Genomic DNA, 16,873 nt, shown 5'->3' with positions numbered 1-16,873 from the left:
CATTTACTGAATGGAAGGATAAATGAATTAGTGAATGAACAAATGATGATTTTAAGTAAACCTGTGGCAAGCTTGGCTCTGTCTTTTGAGTGAACCTGGCATCCGGGAGGATGGCCTGAAGGGAGTGCAGCCCAAAGTGAGAGCATTATTCTGGTTCAAGTTGGATATAGTGGGGGTCTGGCCTAAGGGGGAAAGATAGGTCAGGTGTGAAATACACTTATTCAGAAAATCAGATTTTAGAACCAATTGGCTATTGGGTGATGGAGGGAGAATGAAGTTAGGATTCAAGTTTTCTGTCTTGGGAGGTGGAGGAAATGTGGATAACATTATGTAGAAATGCAGAGAGATGAGCAGTTTTGGGGGAGAACACAATAAATTCATTTTTTAGAACTTAGGAGGGAAGTCAGAGCTGGAAAGAAATTTCAGAGTCATCTCAATATTTTGTTTATTTATTTATTTATTTATAATGTTTATTTTTGAGAGAGACAGAGACAGAGCATGAGCGGGGAGGGCCAGAGAGAGAGAGAGGGAGACACAGAATCTAAAGCAGGCTCCAGGCTCTGAGCAATCAGCACAGAGCCCGATGCAGGGCTCGACTCATAAACTGTGAGATCATGACCTGAGCTGAAGTCAGATGCTTAATTGACTAAGCCACCCAGGTGCCCTTCAATATTTTATTTTATATATATATCTTCTATATATTTTAAACATTTTTATATTTTACTTTTTAAAAATATTTATTCATTTTAAGAGTTGATGAGGGGTGCAGATGGAAAGGAAGAGAGAGAATTTCAAACCGGTTCCATGCTGTCAACGCAGAGCCCAACCCAGGTCTCGATCCCATGACTACAAGACCACAACTTAAGACAATATCAAGAGTCAGACTCTCAGGGGAGCCTGGGTGGTTCAGTCGGTTGAGCCTCCGGCTCAGGTCAGATCTCATGTTCGTGGGTTCAAGCCCTGCGTCAGGCTCTGTGCTGACAGCTAGCTCAGAGCCTGGAGCCTGCTTCAGATTCTGTGTCTTCTTCTCTCTCTGCCCCTCCCCCCTCATGCTCTGTCTCTCTCTGTATCAAAAATAAACTAAAAAACATTAAAAAAAAAAAAGAGTCAGAGTCTCAACTGACTGTGCCATGCAAGTGCCCCTAAGGTTTTATTTTTAAGTAATCTCTATACCCAATGTGGGGCTTAATCTCACAACCCTGAGATTAATTGTCACATGCTTTACCAACTGGGCCAGCCAGGCGCCCCGAGAGTCATCTGACTTTAGATAGCAATTTAAATAATGGCAAGATGGATAAATGCATAAACTATGTCATTCACTGTGCAACATGAATAGGGAGCTGTGGTGTTAGGGCGGGCTAACAAACAGCCCCCAAATCTCGAGTATAAGTCCAGAGATGTTTTCTTCCTTGCTTATGTAACATTTCAGTGCTGGCATTGGAAAGTGACCTTCCGTAAGGTCATTCAGGGACCCAGGTTCCTTCCATTTTGTGTCCCTGTCACTCCCAGGGGGAGAGAGAGGTCAGCATCATGGGAAGACTTCCAAGGGCCAGGTCTGGAAGGGGGGGTATCACTTGTGCTCATTTTCCACTGGACAGAATTCAGTCACTTAGTGGCCTCAGTGCAGAGGAGTCTAGAAACTGTAGTTTAGCTGTGTGCTGAGGAGGAAAAGAGAACCAGTCCCTCTGCACCTAGAGAACACTGAAATGTGAAGGTTGGACATAGGATGAAGGACTTGCAGGAGACAGCAAAGAGTCCTTAAAAGAGAAACGGGAATAAAAATGGCATCTAGGAGAAAATAGTTTGGAGGCCTGGACTAGAGTGAGGCAAGCAAGGTTCGAGGTGAAAAATAGACCTTAGGAAGGGGAGGGCAAGGAAGGGAAGTGTTGATTTTGTACTCAGTGTCATCTGCAGAGTTTTCTCCCTGGATTATCAGTTGAATGCGCCAGGGAGGAATGATCCCATTTTACAGCTAAGGAAACTGAGGGGCAGAAAAAAGGAAAAGGTATTGGGAATGAGGAGGGAATTAGGATCTGAACCTAGGACTCAAGCCCACGATTTTCCCAGTGCACCCATCAAAGAAGCTTTCCAGCTGTCACCAGCAGCCTCCCCTAGGCTGGGCGTGCGGAGGGAACTGGGTCTCTGGCTCCGAGTTACGCAAGCAAGAGCTCTTCCAGTCCAGTAGAAAGTGGAAGAAGGTCTGTACAGCCCCAGGGGTCCTGGGAGAGGGCAGGAGGGAGCCCCTGAGAACTTGGGAAGGGCTGGCTGGACCAGCCCCTTCCTCCTTCCTCTGGCAGCCCCACCCCTTCTGGGCCTCCAAGAAACAGGATCTGAGCAGTGGACTCGCTGGCCCTTCAACTCCAAGCCGTCATGGACCCTGAAGGTAAAGGGGGCTCCCAGGCCTCTCATCCCTGTCCCTGCCTCACCACGTCCCCTCTCCTGCCTCCCTCCCCATATCAACTAATCTCAGTCTCTTACTCCCCTCAACTGTGCCTGCCCCCTTTTCTCCTCCCTCCCACCTACTCTCCGCCCTCCCCCATCGCCCTCCAACCTCTCTGAACTCCAAGCTCTTCTTCTATCTCCAGAAGTCCAATTCTCACCCTTCTTTCTCTTTCTATGATCCCCAATGAGTTCTGGGGCAGAAAGGGGCAGAAAGGGGCCAGAGCCCCAAGAAAGGAAGTTCAGGGTGGTCTGGAGGAGGCCATGTCTGGGGATCAGCTCCGGACTTTGCCCCGACACAGCAGGCTGGGAGGAGGGGAAGCAAAGTCCAGTCCTCCTTTGTGCAGACGGTGGGGGAAGGGAAGGGTCTGGAGCTCAGCGACTCTGCCTGGGGGCAGGGGTGCTGTTGGTAAGGAGGCCCTGTGCACCATGGTAGGGGCCAGGCTCTGGAGTCAAAAGGCTCCTGTTTGAATCTGGGCTTCACCAGGAACAGGGTGTGTGACCTTGGGCAAGTCACTTGATTTCTCAGATCCTCATTTCCTTGCATCTGTAGGATGACAATAATAGTTCCTAGCTCACAAATGGCAGACTCATGGAAGGTATCTGGCCAGTGCCTCAAAGACAGGAAGCCCCTTCCTGAGCTCTCTGCATTTTTTTCCCCTTTGCCCTCCCTGGGCTGTTTCTTTCCCAGCTCTGACCTGCTTCCTCTGGTCTGGGTCATCTGCTGGTCCCCCCATACCTAGCACCTCCGGCTTGGCTGTGGAACCAGCTTTTGGGGGTCCAGGCCAGCGTCTGTCTTAGAAATGACCTCAGAATAAGAGCCTGGGTTCAAGTCCTACCGCTGCCACCTGCTAACTGTGCGGCCTCGGACAGAACGCTTCACCTCACTGTGCCTCAGTTTCCTCATTGAAGAAGTGAAAACATTGCCTTCACTTGGGTTGTGGTTCGGATTAAATAAAATACTCACCAAGTGCCTGCAACGCAGAAATCACTCGGTGTAGTTATGCCGGTGGTAGTGTTGATTCCCCACATCTGTCTCTCCAGCTCTGAGCCCACCCCAAGTCCCGGTTCCATCTTTGGAAGTCTTGTGGGTCCATCTGCACCTGGACATCTCCCTGGCATGTCATACTCAAAGACCTCCCCGTTCATCGGCTCCGTTCTGTCCCTGGCGCACCATCCTCCTACTTGGACAGAAGCCCCAGGGTCATCTTTGCCCATTCTCTCTTGCACCCCAATATCCAGGCAGTGAACCCATCCTACAGTGAAGGCCTTCACTGGAGCGTCACCTGAACCTCTTCCTTTTCTGTTTCCACCTCCCTCTGGGGGAGCAGCCTGGTGGAGGCTTCCTTTGTTTCACTGCCTTCGCTCATGTGATGTTGGTGGAACTCTGGGTGGAGTCAGAAGAGTTGGCACTGATCAATGCCCTGGGGGCACAGACAAATCAAAGGGTTGAAGCAAAAGCTGGGACACAGGGGAAAGGGGGAGCGAGGACGGAGTTGGGGCCGAAGCAGGTGTCAAGTTGGTGGGCAAAGGTGAAGACGTCAGACATGGCCAAGGTGTGAGCAGGGTGGGGCCGGAGGGGGCCAGTCTGGGTACAGGGTGCTGGTGCTGAGCTCTTTTACAGCCTTGGAGGAGATGCCCTCACCTACAGGTCCCCACGTCACTGTTCCTTGCCCAGGTTGTTGCAACAGCCTCCCATCTTGCATCTTTCAAGAACTCTAGGCACAATTTAAATACTTAAATATCAAAGTGACTTCTGATCAAAAAAGTTAAGTGATTTTCCTGTTGCTTATTGAATAAAACCTAAACTCTTTTCTGTCATTCAAGGCCTGCTCCATCTGGCCCCTTCCTGTGGTTCAGCCCCCTACTCTCTGATGGCTCTGAAATTCTGTAGATCGTTTTCCCACTTGTGTGACGGGTGGTCCCATTTGGCCCTATTTGGAGGTCATTTCCCTCTCCTAGGGAAAGAAGAGGATAAGAAAAGAACTTTAGCTAGAAACTGCTGTGCTCACCAGCCTCTGTCTCCATCTGGCGTTAGCCAAATGGATCAACAAATAAATAGATGGAAGAATGAATCTGCCAGGGTCACACACCTGGGTTCAGAGCCATCTGGCCAGGCATCAGCTCAGGGCACTCTCTGTCCGTCGCCTTACCTCCTCCTCATTGCAGCCCTGTGAGTTCTTCTCTTTTCTCTCCTTCTTTCCTTCCCTCCTTCCTTCCTTTTTCTTTCTTTCTTTCCTTTTTTTATCCCAAATCTGTTAATTGGGATAGTTTCCCACTTATCTTGATTCAGGGGCTTTTAATGAGGCTTCTGTCTGAAAGAACATCGTTCTGTAAGCCCTGCTTGTCCTCCTGTAGGCTGGCAGAGGACAGTGGAGCATCCAACAGTGCCATCTGTACATGGTTGTAGACGGTGGTGATTTTGTAGCATCCTGGGCACGTCACGTCCATGAAGTAGGAGTCAGGGCTCTGTGCCAGGCGCTTCTTCTTGTGCTTCCTCTTCTCCTCTTCCTGGGGGATGGGGGTGGGGTGGGGTGGTGGCAGGAGGTCCTTCGTGAGGGGTATGTCTCGTGGACAGGTCTTTGCCTCTGAAAAGTCCTGTGATTTCTGCACAAAATTGACTCTCATAGAGTTTGGCAAATTGCCTAAGGTCCCTCAGTGTGTAGGTGGTGGAGTAAGATTCCAACCCAGGGGTTTCTTTTTTTGTTTGTTTATTTCTTTATTTTGAGAGAGAGAGAGAGAGAGAGAGCGCATGTGCATGTGCACACACACACATTTGGGAGGGGGAGAGACAGGGAGAGAAAGAATCCCAAGCAGGCCTCACACTGTCAGTGTGGAATCCAACTCAGGACTTGATCTCAGGAGCCATGAGATCATGACCTGAACTGAAACCAAGAGTTGATGGCTAACTGACTGAGCCACCCAGTACCCCCGGACCCAGGTGTTCCTGACACCCCGATCCAGGGTGTTCCTACTACAGCAGAAGAGCCCTGGGCCTGTGGGCGTGGTTTGCAGAACTCTGAATGTTGACGTAATGAACATATGGCAATTAAAAAATATAATTTAGTGCTAGATTATGGCAGTGTGTGGTCAGGTGGGGTGAGCGAGGGGACTCTGGAGCCATCCTGCCTGAGTTTATCATCCTGACTCCCCACTTCCCAGCTGTGTGAACGTTGTGAACTTTGGGTGTTACTTGCCCTTTCAGTGCCTCAGTTTCCTCAACTGTAAAATGGGGACAATAATGAGACATATCTCAAAGGACTGTTTTGAAGATTGCACATGTATTTATGTGTATACATATAATGCTTGGCACAGCGCTTCTGAAGGACTGTGAAAGTGTTAGCTCTTATTTTATTTTATTTTTTAAGTAATTTCTACCCCCATCGTGGCGCTCAAACTCACAACCCCGAGATCAAGAGTCGTGTTCTCTACGGACTGAGCCAGCTAGCCCCAGTCCTGACATTTAAAAAATAATATTTATTTACTTTTAGAGAGAGACAGAGCAGGGGAGGGGGCAAAGAGAGAAGAGAGGCAGAGAATCTCAAACAGGCTCCGGGCTGTCAGCGCAGAGCCCAACCTAGGGCTTGAACCCATAAACTATGAGATCACCACTTGAGCCGAAATCAAGAGTTCGATGCTTAACCGACTGAGCCCCCCAGGAGCCCCCCGACTTGGTTTTAGGTGGAACACGTGCCATCCCCATAGCTGCTGGCCCAGGCCACATTGTCACACAGGAAAGTAAGAACACGCTTGTTACGCTCATCTTAGGTGTGTTCACAGAGCCTCCTTTGTGCCCGTTGGTCACAGACTGCAGCAAGTTAAATGACAGAAGGAAAGAGGAAGGTGTGGAAGTTCTCATTCTGGCCTAGTTTCTCACGGCCCCGAGCCACCATCCAGTTAGGGCCACATAGAAGCACAGTAAGATCAGTCCACCATCCACAGCAAAAGCGCCCTAGGGGGAAAATCTTCATATATTCTGCCAGGGTCATCCCTTTATCTGTACATTATACATTATTACATTTGTAAAGAAGAAAAGTGCAAGAGGGGTGCCTGGCTGGTTCAGTTGGGAGAGCGCACAACTCCTATTGTGAGTTCGAGCCCCATGTTGGGTGTAGAGATCACTTAGATAAATAAAACTTAAGGAAGGAAGAAAGGATGGAAGGATGGAAAGGAGGGAGGAAATGCAGGCGACAAATATTCCAAGATGCATTGCATCCCCTCAAAAACAGAGATGCCAGTTTTTGAAAAATTTTTAATATTGATTTATTTTCGAGAGTGAGATTATGCCCATGCGTGAGCGGGGGAAGGGCAGAGTGAAGGAGACAGAGGATCCTAGGCAGCCTCCAAGTTGACAGCAGAGAGACCTATGTGGGACTTGAACTCACGGAACCACGAGACCATGACCTGAGCCAAAGTCAGACGCTTAACCGACTGAGCCACCCAGGTGGCCCGGGATGTCAATTTTAATAAAACTCTGAACAACCAATGGAGAGATCTAAGTCATATCCCACAGGATAAAATTATAGTCTCTGAGGTCTAGGCATCTTGAGACAACTTTCACATATGACGACTGCAAGGGTAGAAGGCGGAACAGGGTGTTACGGCTGCCCCTGTGGGTGGTAGTTTCTAGGTCAAGGTCTCCCAGGCAGTTGCAAAAACAGCCCTCCCTTCTCCGATGTTCCTTTCAGTAACAGCTGTTTCCCTCAGGAATCCCTTTTGTTGGAAATGCCTGGTGAGGGGGCTGAAGCAACCAGGAGGTATTTGTTTATTTTTCACAAAGGGAACATGGAACACGGAGCAGGTAACATTCTGACTCAGCGATACACAAGCGGAACAGTGGATCTCAAAGTCTCCAAGAGAGTAATTCCTGCTGGGGGAGGCTTCGTGGAGTTCCCGAAGTATCCGGCCTGGAGAGGGACACTGGTCATTGGCTAGGTTTATTTTTTCCTGGCTCCGCTCTGTAGGTAGTTTCCTTTACATTGCTGAGTCTCAGATTTCCTTCTGTAAATACGAATGAGCTCTAGCTTGAGGATCCGGGGGTAGGATTTGTGACAACGTGCCAGGCCGGTGGCAACGGGGCAAGTGCTTGGCATATGGTAGGTATTGACGGGTGGTAATGATGATTCTCTTCCTCTACATCTGAAGCTCTCAGCTCTGCTACAAATTGGAATCATGCTACCACATTGCAGACCAGTTAGAATCTCGGGGTGCAGGGGGAGGCGGCCAAGGCATCAGCATTTTGAGAGCTCCCCCAGATAATTCCATTGAGCAGCCAAGGTTGAGCAGGACTGCCTCACTCATCCTAAAAACACTTTCCCTGGGGTGCCTGGGTGGCTCAGTTGGTTAAGCATCTAACTCTTGATCTCAGCTCAAGTCTTGATCTTGAGTTTGTGAGTTCAATCAAGTCTGACATCGGGCTCCCTGCTGGGCGGGAAGCCTACTTAGAAACAAAACAAAATAACACAACCCACAACTTTCCTTGACCCTGTGTCAAATGAGGGTTCTCTCTCCCCTTTCTTTCTTTTTTCCTTCCTTCTTTCCTTCCTTCCTTCTTAACTTTTTTCATTATAAAGAATTCAAACATACGCAAAAGTAAACAGAAAAATATGATGAGGCCTCCTGTACCCATCAAGCAAGTCTCAACAACCACCAGCTTTTGGCCAGCCCGGCTCCATCCACACCACTTCTACTTTCTACCTTTCAGGACTACCTTACAGTAAAACCAGCTCTCAAGTCCTTTATACATGAACATCTTCACATGTATTTTCTGAAAAAGATAAGGACGTTTCTTTCTTAAAAAAAAAAAAGTCCTTAATGCTATCAAATATCCAGTCAGTGTCTAAATTTTCAATTGTCTCATTAATACTCTAATTTGGTTTCACTTTGTTTGAATTAGGATCCAAATAAGATCCATATGTTGCAATTGGTTAGTATGTGTTTTAAGATTCTTTAAAAAACTTTTTAATATTTTATCTTTTAAAAATGTTTATTTTGAGAGAGATTTTTGCTTGCCAGCACATGAGCAGGGGGAAGGGCAGAGAGAGAGGAGAGAGAGAATCCCAAGCAGGCTCCAAGCTGTCACCACAGAGCCCCACTTGGGGCTCGCTCAGACACTTAACCAACTGAGCCACACAGGTGCCCCTATAGATACTATTTTTAAGTAATCTCTGCACCCAACATAAGGCTCAGACTCATGACCCTGAGATCAAGAGTTGCATGCCTTACTGACTGAGCCAGTCTGGCACCCCTGTTTTAAGATCCTTTCAATCTTTTCTTTTTCTTGCAATGTATTTGTTGAAGAAATTAGATTGTCCTCTGGTAGAGTTTCCTATGGTCTGAATTTTGCTGGCTGTATTCCCATGGTAGAGTTTAACGTGTTCCTTTGTCCTCTGGTTTTCTTGTAAATTGGTGGTTGTATCAAGAATTCTGATCTTGCTCTGGGTTAGCTATTCAGGCAAGATTACTGCTGGGTGGTGGTACGCTCTCCTGTCAGGAATTCCAGTGTCTGGTTGTCTTTCTTCCTGATTTTCAGTGTCCAGAGTTCACTGAGGTACAAGGTGTTTTCTACCTTTTTTTTTTTTTTTTTTAAGATAGGCTCCCCAGCCAGCATGGAGCCCAATGTGGGGCTTGAACTCACGACCCTGAGATCAAGACCCTGAGATCAAGAGTCAGATGCTTAAGAGTCAGGTGATTAAACTGACTGAGCCACTCAGGCGCCCCTGCCCTTCGGCAGCACATAGTTTCTTGGTTGTTTTGTCTAAGTGAATTTAGTAAATTTGCCAAATTGCCCAGCATCCCCATAGATCATTTCCATCACTCCAGTACAACCCCATGCCATTTAGAGTTCATTCCCAACCCCGGACAGCCACTATTCTGATGTCTGTTGCTTTGATTTGCCTTTTCTGGACATTTCATAGAAATGAAGGCAGCATGTGTGGACTTGTGTGAGCACAAGTGAGCATAGGTTCTTCTTCTTCTTCTTCTTCTTTTTTTTCTATAATAATCTCTGCATCCAACGTGGGGCTCAAACTCATGATCCCAAGATGCAGAGTCACTTGCTCTACTGACTGAACCAGCCAGGTTCCCTGGAGCATTTGTTTTTGTTTTTGTTTTTTTAATAGTTTATTGTCAAATTGGTTTCCATATAACACCCAGTGCTTCTCCCCACAAGTGCCCCCCTCCATGACCCTCACCCCTTCCCTCCCTCCCCCTGCTTCAGTCCATGGTTCGTTTTCAGTATTCAATAGTCTTTCATGATTTGTGTCCCTCTCTCTCCTCAGCTCTCTTTCCCCCTTCCTCTCCCTATGGTCCTCTGTTAGGTTTCTCCTGCTAGACCTATAAGTGCAAACATATGGTATCTATCCTTCTCTGCCTAAATTATTTCGGAGCATTTGTTTTTAACCCTTATGTGCATCTGAGTCACAGGGGAAGCTCCTCTAAAATTTGGATGCCTGGGACCTACCCAGAAAGATTCTGATTTGTTTGGTCTGCACTGGGGCTGAGCAGGAGGGCTGAAAAGCGCCGCAGGTGGGGCCCTGCTCTCTCAGTTTCTGCTAAAAATCGTGGTCACACCCACCAACTCCACTTCCTCTTTTCCCATGTACTCCTTGACCATGAGAAGGTGGCTTCTGCCCTCACTACCCAGCAATGGCCTCCCAGTTGCTAAGTCTTATGCCCATTTGCAGCCTTCTTTCTATTTGTTTCTGCTCACATCTTACTTCTTGAAACCCTTGGCTCCAGACGCCCACTCCCTCCTGGTGCTGCTTCTCTTAAATACTGGTGCTTCCCAGAGCCCTCCTCTTCTTACATGACCTGATGATCTTACTGGTTGCTATTTTCACCCATGTCTGCTGGTGGCTCCAAAATCCCCGTCCCTCACCCAGTGTCTCTCTGAACTCCAGGTCCCACCACCAGGACACGGCCACGCCCATTTTCCTGCTGGCAGCTCAACCTTAACATCTGCAAAGCCAATGTCACTCCCCCGCCCCCCCTCAGCTCTGCTGTTTATTTATAAGCTGTGGCACCAGGGCATGACGCAGGGAGTTCCTGGATATCTAGTTTCCATACTCGTAAAATGCCAATAATTCCCCAAGGTGGGTTTCAGAGGAGAGAGCCGGAGGGAAGTGCGGTGCCCTTGGCGGGCACACGACAAGCACGCAGTCGGTTGATTTCTGCTGTCCCCATCCTCCTCCACCCTGAACTGCTCCGTATGTCAGTTTTCAACTACGCACGGCAGAAACCCAAGGCTTCTACTTATCATGAGCTGCTAATTCCAGTGGATTCTATAGCTCTCATATTTGTCCCTGCTTGCTCTTCCTATGGGCTTTGTCTCTTTTTGTCTGGCCAATCACCTCAGCATCCTTTTGCCTCCCAACCGGTCTGCAGTTGGTGGCTAAAGTTACTCTTCTGGAACAAAACGATAATTCTGTAATTCTCTAGCTCAGTTGCTAGAGCATGTGACTCTTTTTTTTTTTAATGTTTATTCATTTTTGAGAGACAGAGACAGACAGAGAGTGAGTGGGGGTGGGGCAGAGAGAGAGGGAGACATAGAATCTGAAGCAGGCTCTAGGCTCTGAGTGGTCAGGCCAGAGCCCGACGCGGGGCTCGAACTCATGGATGGCGAGATCATGACCTGAGCCGAACTCGGACGCTTAACAGACTGAGTCACCCAGGCGCCCTTAGAGCATGTGACTCTTTATCTCAGGGCTGTGAGTTCAAGCCCCACGCTGGGTGTAGAGAGTTCTAAAAAATAAAATCTTAAAAAATAATAATAATTCCCTTGCTTAAAATTCTGTGATGGTCCCTAGGATCTAAATTGCTCAGCTAAGTAATTCAGTCCTTTTTCACTCTGGCCATCCCTTTTCTCTCCTGAAGTCCTCCCTTTCAAACTTTCTCTATTTTCTTACTTTTGAGCCTTGAACACCTGCTTTTTCAGCCTGAAATGTCTCCCCACGCCCTTTCTACCTCATAACTCTGCCTGGAAAACGTTACTCATCCTTCAAGGCCACTAAAACCACCTCCCCCTTTTTCATGGACGCTTAGTCATTTCTTCGTCTTTGCTCCCACGACCCTTGGTAAATGTTCAGCTGTCCTTTGGCAAACACATCCGCTATGTGCCCGACAGTGTTCCTGAAGGCTTTGCAAATATTAACCCACTTAATTTCCATACAACCCCGTGAGGCGATTATTTTTGTTATCCCTGTCACAAAGGAGGCAACTTTGAGGCCCTGGAGATGTTCAGTCACTTGCCCAAGATCATTTCGCTAAAGGCGGCCAAGGCAGTATTGGAACCCAGGCCATGTGGCCCCAGAGTCTGGGTTCCGATTCCTCCCCCTGTGCAGCCTTTCTGCTTGGATGGATATCATTGAGCACCTAGTATTAAGCTAAACAATATGAAATTGCCAATAGGTGACCATTTTTGACCTATAAAAGCAGCACATTTGTATAGCTCAGTGTGTTCGGTGTGTTAGACACTTGAGACAGGGCAGTGAGCTCTCTGGATGGACACTTTCTTGTCCCTAGAGAGGAGACAGCAATAGATAAGGAGTCAGGCGCGCACGTGGCCTGATTTAGGAGGAGCGCAAAAGCCCCCTGCCGAGGAACTGATAGCTAAGAGAAGACCCCAAAGAGGAGTCGAGGTGGAGGAGGAGTTTGGGGTGAGGGGAAGGGAAGGGACTTGCGGGCAGAGGCACGAGCTTGGAACAACATAGGCTAAGGTCTGAAAGCTAAGAGGAGGAGCTGCCCACCCCGTCACCCAGCAATTACTAACTGGCACAGAGCAGGTGTTCCATCAGGACTTGTCAAAAGAATAAATGAAAAAAACGGAGAGAAGCGTTGGCTAGCACGGACATAATGAAAGTGGGGATCTAAGCAGGAGAGCGATTTACTTTATTGTCTTAAAGTCAGGTTTAAGAAGGTATAATTACTGCGAGTGAAATTCACCCTTTTTTGTGCATAGTTCTGTGAGTCTTGACAAACGCATCAGTGGTGTAGCCACCTTCAGAGACAAAATATAGTTCAGTCCCATCCAAAAACTCCCCGGGGGGGGGGCTGCTCCTTTGTGGCCCGTCCCTCCCCCGCCCCCAGGAAACCACCAGTCTGTTCTCTTGCTGTGGTTTTGCCTTTTCCAGAATGTCATGTGGATGAACTCAAATACCATGTAGCCTTTAGAATCTGGCTTCTTTACTTAGAATAATACATTTGAAATGTGTCACCATTGTGTGTATCAGTACTTGGTTCCTTTCTTTGTTGTCCAGGAAGATTACATTGCAGGGGTGCCTCACAGCTTGTTTACTATACTACTCACAGGGGATGGGTTCAGATTCACTTTTTTAAGAGTTTTTTTGAACATTTATTTATTTTTGCGAGACAGAGACAGATCACAAGCAGGGGAGGGGCAGAGAGAGAGACGGAGACACAGAATCCGAAGCAGGCTCCAGGCTCTGAGCTGCCAGCACAGAGCCCCGACATGGGGCTTGAACCCACGAATGTGAGATCATGACCTGAGCCGAAGCCGGACGCTTAACCAGCTGAGCCACCCAGGCGCTCCCAGATTCACTTTAAAAAGCAAACATCACTGCACCTTGTATGGATGGTGTGGAGGCTTCTGCATCTCAGCTCTATGTCCACTGGCTTTTTCTGGATGGTGAACAGTGAAGATGGGAACTATGTCTTTGTTGGTTTTATTGACTGCTCTCAGCACCCGCCAGGACACAGATGGTTCTGAGGAACGGAAGCCACTTGGGGCAGTGTGTAAGAAAGGAGGGCCTAGTGCAATTGTTGAGTCTGAGGGTATGGGGGAAGGGCGCGGCGTGAAGATTGGGTGCTTGGCTTTGGGGAAGAAAGGCTGGCCAAGAAGGGCCTCATTGTAAGAGTAGAGGAAACAGGAATGCCTGGTCTTCACTTCAACCTGGAGCAAAATGAGGAAGCAAAAAAACCCCCAACATGCTATTCAGACTTCTCCGTCCACCCCTGGAGGGGAAACAAACTCTGTCCTTGTCTTCTCCTGGCCGACAGATGGCGATGTCGCACTGTGCCTGAGCTCAGCCTCTGCCGTCACCCACTCATTCAACAGACGTTAGGAGCCCAGTAGCCGCGACACGCTGGCCAGAAGCACCACCTTGTCCACAACTCTGTTTTACAAGGAAAGGACTCATCCACACTCCCGAAGTTGTGTCTCAGAGAGCAAGGGTTCAAACCCAACATTCCCCTGCACCTTCCTCCTCGTATCACCCCATCTCTAGAGAGAGGACAGTTTGTTGAAACATCAGGCGTGGGAGGAAGTCTCCAAGCAAGAGCGCACAGGTGGAGGGACAAATGGCCGTGACCGCAAGGCCTGGTGAGTCTGACTCTGGGGCCAGTATGCCGTGTGACCTCAGCCGACTTGCCTCTCCTCAGCCTCTGCATCTGGAAAAAGCTGACCTTCCAGCCGTTAAAACACTTGGTGCTGTGGGGCACACACATCCTTCTGGGGGCTTCCACTTATAGCTAATTCTTCTATGCCAGGCAGACTGGAAAGGCTGCGGTGACTTTAATGTGCCTTCTCTCCCAGTTGATAAATAGCTGTTGACCTAGCACTAGGTTTGCCACATCAAATATAGGGCACTCGGTTAAATCTGAATTTCAGATAATCAACAGATAAACTTTAAGTGTAAGTATGTTCTAAATATCACCTAGGATATATTTATACTAAAAAAAAAAGGTGGTGTGGCCAGGGTGGCTTAGTCGGTTGAACTTCCAACTTCAGCTCAGGTCGTGACCTCACAGTTCTTGGGTTCCAGCCCCGCATGTGGCTCTGTGCTGACAGCTCAGAGCCTGAAGCCTGCTTAGGATTCGGTGTCTCCCTCCCTCTCTGCCCCTCCCCTGCTCATGCTCTGTCTTTCAAAAAACATTTTTTTCAAAGACTGTTTAAAAAAATGTGATGTTTGTCAGAAACTTAACTAGGTGCCCTGCATTTTTATTTGCTTTATTTTCTTTTTCTTTTTCTTTTATTTATTTGCTGACAACCTTGTGTCGCCCACAAGCCCCTCTTCCAGGACCCCCACATCTTCATCTTGATTGGCTGGCTAGTCCCCAGTTTAGCTGGTTGTTAAAAATTTCCCCCCACCCCCGACCCCTAAGGTTTTATTTTTCAGTAATCTGTATACCTAACACTGGGCTCCAACTCCAAACCTGGAGATCAAGAATCACAGATTCCTTGGACTGAGCCAGCCAGGCGCCCCGGTGGTCATTAAATGTTTTGACAACCACGCCTGACTACAAGAGAGGCGGCCAAAATGTAACCTGTTCTCCGTCTTTCCCTCCCAGGCCTGGCGCTGCTGCTGCCCCCTGCCACTCTGGCGGCCCTGGCAGACAGCTGGCTCCGAGAGGACTGCCCAGGTCCCAACCACGCAGCCTTGGTCACCGGGGCAGCCCCCGCGCAGGCGGCCCTGTGGGCCAAGTCCCCCGGGGTACTGGCCGGGAGGCCTTTCTTCGATGCCATCTTTGCCCGAGTCAACTGCCAGGTCTCCTGGCTCCTCCCCGAGGGCTCCAAGCTGGTGCCTGTGGCCAAGGTGGCCGAGGTCCGGGGCCCCGCCCACTGCCTGCTGCTGGGGGAGCGGGTGGCCCTGAACACGCTGGCCCGCTGCAGTGGGGTCGCCAGCGCTGCGGCCTTGGCGGTGGAGGCCACCCGGGGGGCCGGCTGGGCCGGGCACGTGGCGGGCACCAGGAAGACCACGCCAGGCTTCCGGCTGGTGGAGAAGTACGGGCTTCAAGTGGGCGGGGCCGTCGCCCACCGCTACGACCTGGGAGGGCTGGTGATGGTGAAGGACAACCACGTCCTGGCAGCCGGCGGAGTGGAAAAGGTGCGTGTCCGGCTGAGCCCCGCTCCGACCCTCAGCCACAGCCCTTCCCCTCTACCAGGGACTCCCCCCCCTGCCCTTGTGAACAGTGCCTCCGGGGTGGGGGGTGGGAGTGGGACTCCTCACGTAGTTCCCCCCCCCCACCCTGGTGAAAGAAGCCATTCCTATGCCACGTAAAATTAACCCCGAGCTCGTTATCCACGGGGGGGGCCCTTCAAACCCCAGGCCCAGCTCACTGTGCCCCGCGTGCCAGGTGCCCCTGTCCTCGCTCTCACCCTCCGGTTCCCCCACTCGCCAGGCTGTTCGAGGCGCCCGGCAGGTGGCGGACTTCTCGCTGAAGGTGGAGGTGGAGGTCAGCAGTCTGCAGGAGGCCGTGGAGGCGGCCGAGGCAGGAGCAGACCTCGTCCTGCTGGACAACTTCAGGCCCGAGGTGAGGCGGGGTCTGCTTCCCGGGGAGGGGTCCCGTCACTCGCTCTCACCGCCCCCCCCCAAACCCTCCCGGCTTGTGTCTCGCAGGAGCTGCACCCCACGGCTGCTGCGTTGAAGGCCCGGTTCCCGAGTGTGGGCGTGGAGGCCAGCGGGGGCATCACCCTGGCCAACCTGCCTCAATTCTGCGGGCCCCACATTGACGTCATCTCTCTGGGGATGCTGACCCAGGCTGCCCCGGCCCTTGATTTCTCCCTCAAGCTCTTTGCTGAAGGGACCACTCCAGTGTGCCGTGCCTACCGGCCCTAAAGCAAAAGAGAGTGCCCCTGGGAGTGGAATAACACGGTTGCTTGGGCCCCTGGAGGCTGTAGTTCAGGACTCGCTAGGTGTTAGCCTGGGCTGAAGTCTGGCTCTGCCTGTGTGGGGTGGAGGGCTGATTTCACCTCTGCTACCCTGTAAAATGGGTTTGATAAATGATCAACCGTCTGGATTTCTTTGCGTGATAGTTAACACATAATGAGCGTTCAGGAACTCTTAGAAATCACCATAGTCAATCGATTCTAAGATATGGCTTTTTTCACCCACTTCGTCTCCCACGTCAAAGTGCGACTTTAACCAATGGTGGCTGCTGTCAGCTGGGCAGCAGGAATCACACAGCCCATCGTGGCCCTGGCATGCAGCTTGTAGATAAAACACGGGGACACTGTGTTGGCCAAGACAGCTCTTTTAACAAATACCAGAAAGAACTTGTAAGTGATAAGAAAGCATTGGTCATAGTTTAATTGACACGTCTCTTTCCCAGTAGTAGCATGTGTATTTTATAGTCACTGACATTTTATATTTGAGGAAAAATGGCATCAGGTCTGATATTCAGCTAGAACATTCCACCTGGTCGATGCTCACGTTGTACCGGTTATTAACTATGTTCCCTCTCACTCTCGGCTATTGTTGCCACCTCCTTGGAGGAGGTGAGAACCTGACTATCGTTTCTGAGGTTTCCGGAAGAGTCCACCATGTGTCGCCATTTGGTGCCACGGGCCCTTTAGGTCCTCGTGCCATAGTGCTATCATCAGCTTGGAAAGGAAGGTGGGCATGGAGCATTTGGGGCCAGAGCACAGTGTGAGGGAGTAGGGGATGGGAAGGTGGAGGTCCATGTTCAGACATCAACT

At 49.8% G+C, this 16,873-nt stretch overlaps 1 protein-coding gene and 1 pseudogene across 3 annotated transcripts; one reads left to right on the top strand and one right to left on the bottom strand.

The window, feature by feature from the left end:
* Window positions 1-1,621: 1,621 nt before the first annotated feature.
* On the top strand, window positions 1,622-16,194 carry QPRT (quinolinate phosphoribosyltransferase). Of its 3 annotated transcripts, XM_029947731.1 has the most exons (5): window positions 1,622-2,198; window positions 2,298-2,383; window positions 14,746-15,281; window positions 15,577-15,708; window positions 15,795-16,194. In XM_029947731.1, the coding sequence occupies exons 2-5, from the start codon at window positions 2,371-2,373 to the stop codon at window positions 16,011-16,013; spliced, it is 900 nt and encodes a 299-aa protein (XP_029803591.1). In that variant the 5' UTR covers window positions 1,622-2,198; window positions 2,298-2,370; the 3' UTR covers window positions 16,014-16,194. The 3 variants fall into 3 exon arrangements, with proteins under 3 accessions (XP_029803591.1, XP_029803592.1, XP_029803590.1); XM_029947732.1 differs by having other exon boundaries at window positions 1,622-2,383; XM_029947730.1 differs by lacking the exons at window positions 1,622-2,198; window positions 2,298-2,383 and adding an exon at window positions 13,514-13,777.
* Window positions 4,739-5,067, bottom strand: LOC115299333 (annotated as a pseudogene).
* Window positions 16,195-16,873: the final 679 nt, after the last annotated feature.

Source organism: Suricata suricatta, chromosome 8 (assembly GCF_006229205.1).
Source record: "Suricata suricatta isolate VVHF042 chromosome 8, meerkat_22Aug2017_6uvM2_HiC, whole genome shotgun sequence".
NCBI classification, from domain to species: Eukaryota; Metazoa; Chordata; class Mammalia; order Carnivora; family Herpestidae; genus Suricata; species Suricata suricatta.
Note: the sequence above shows the minus strand (reverse complement) of the source record. Positions and strands in the feature narration are given on the sequence as shown.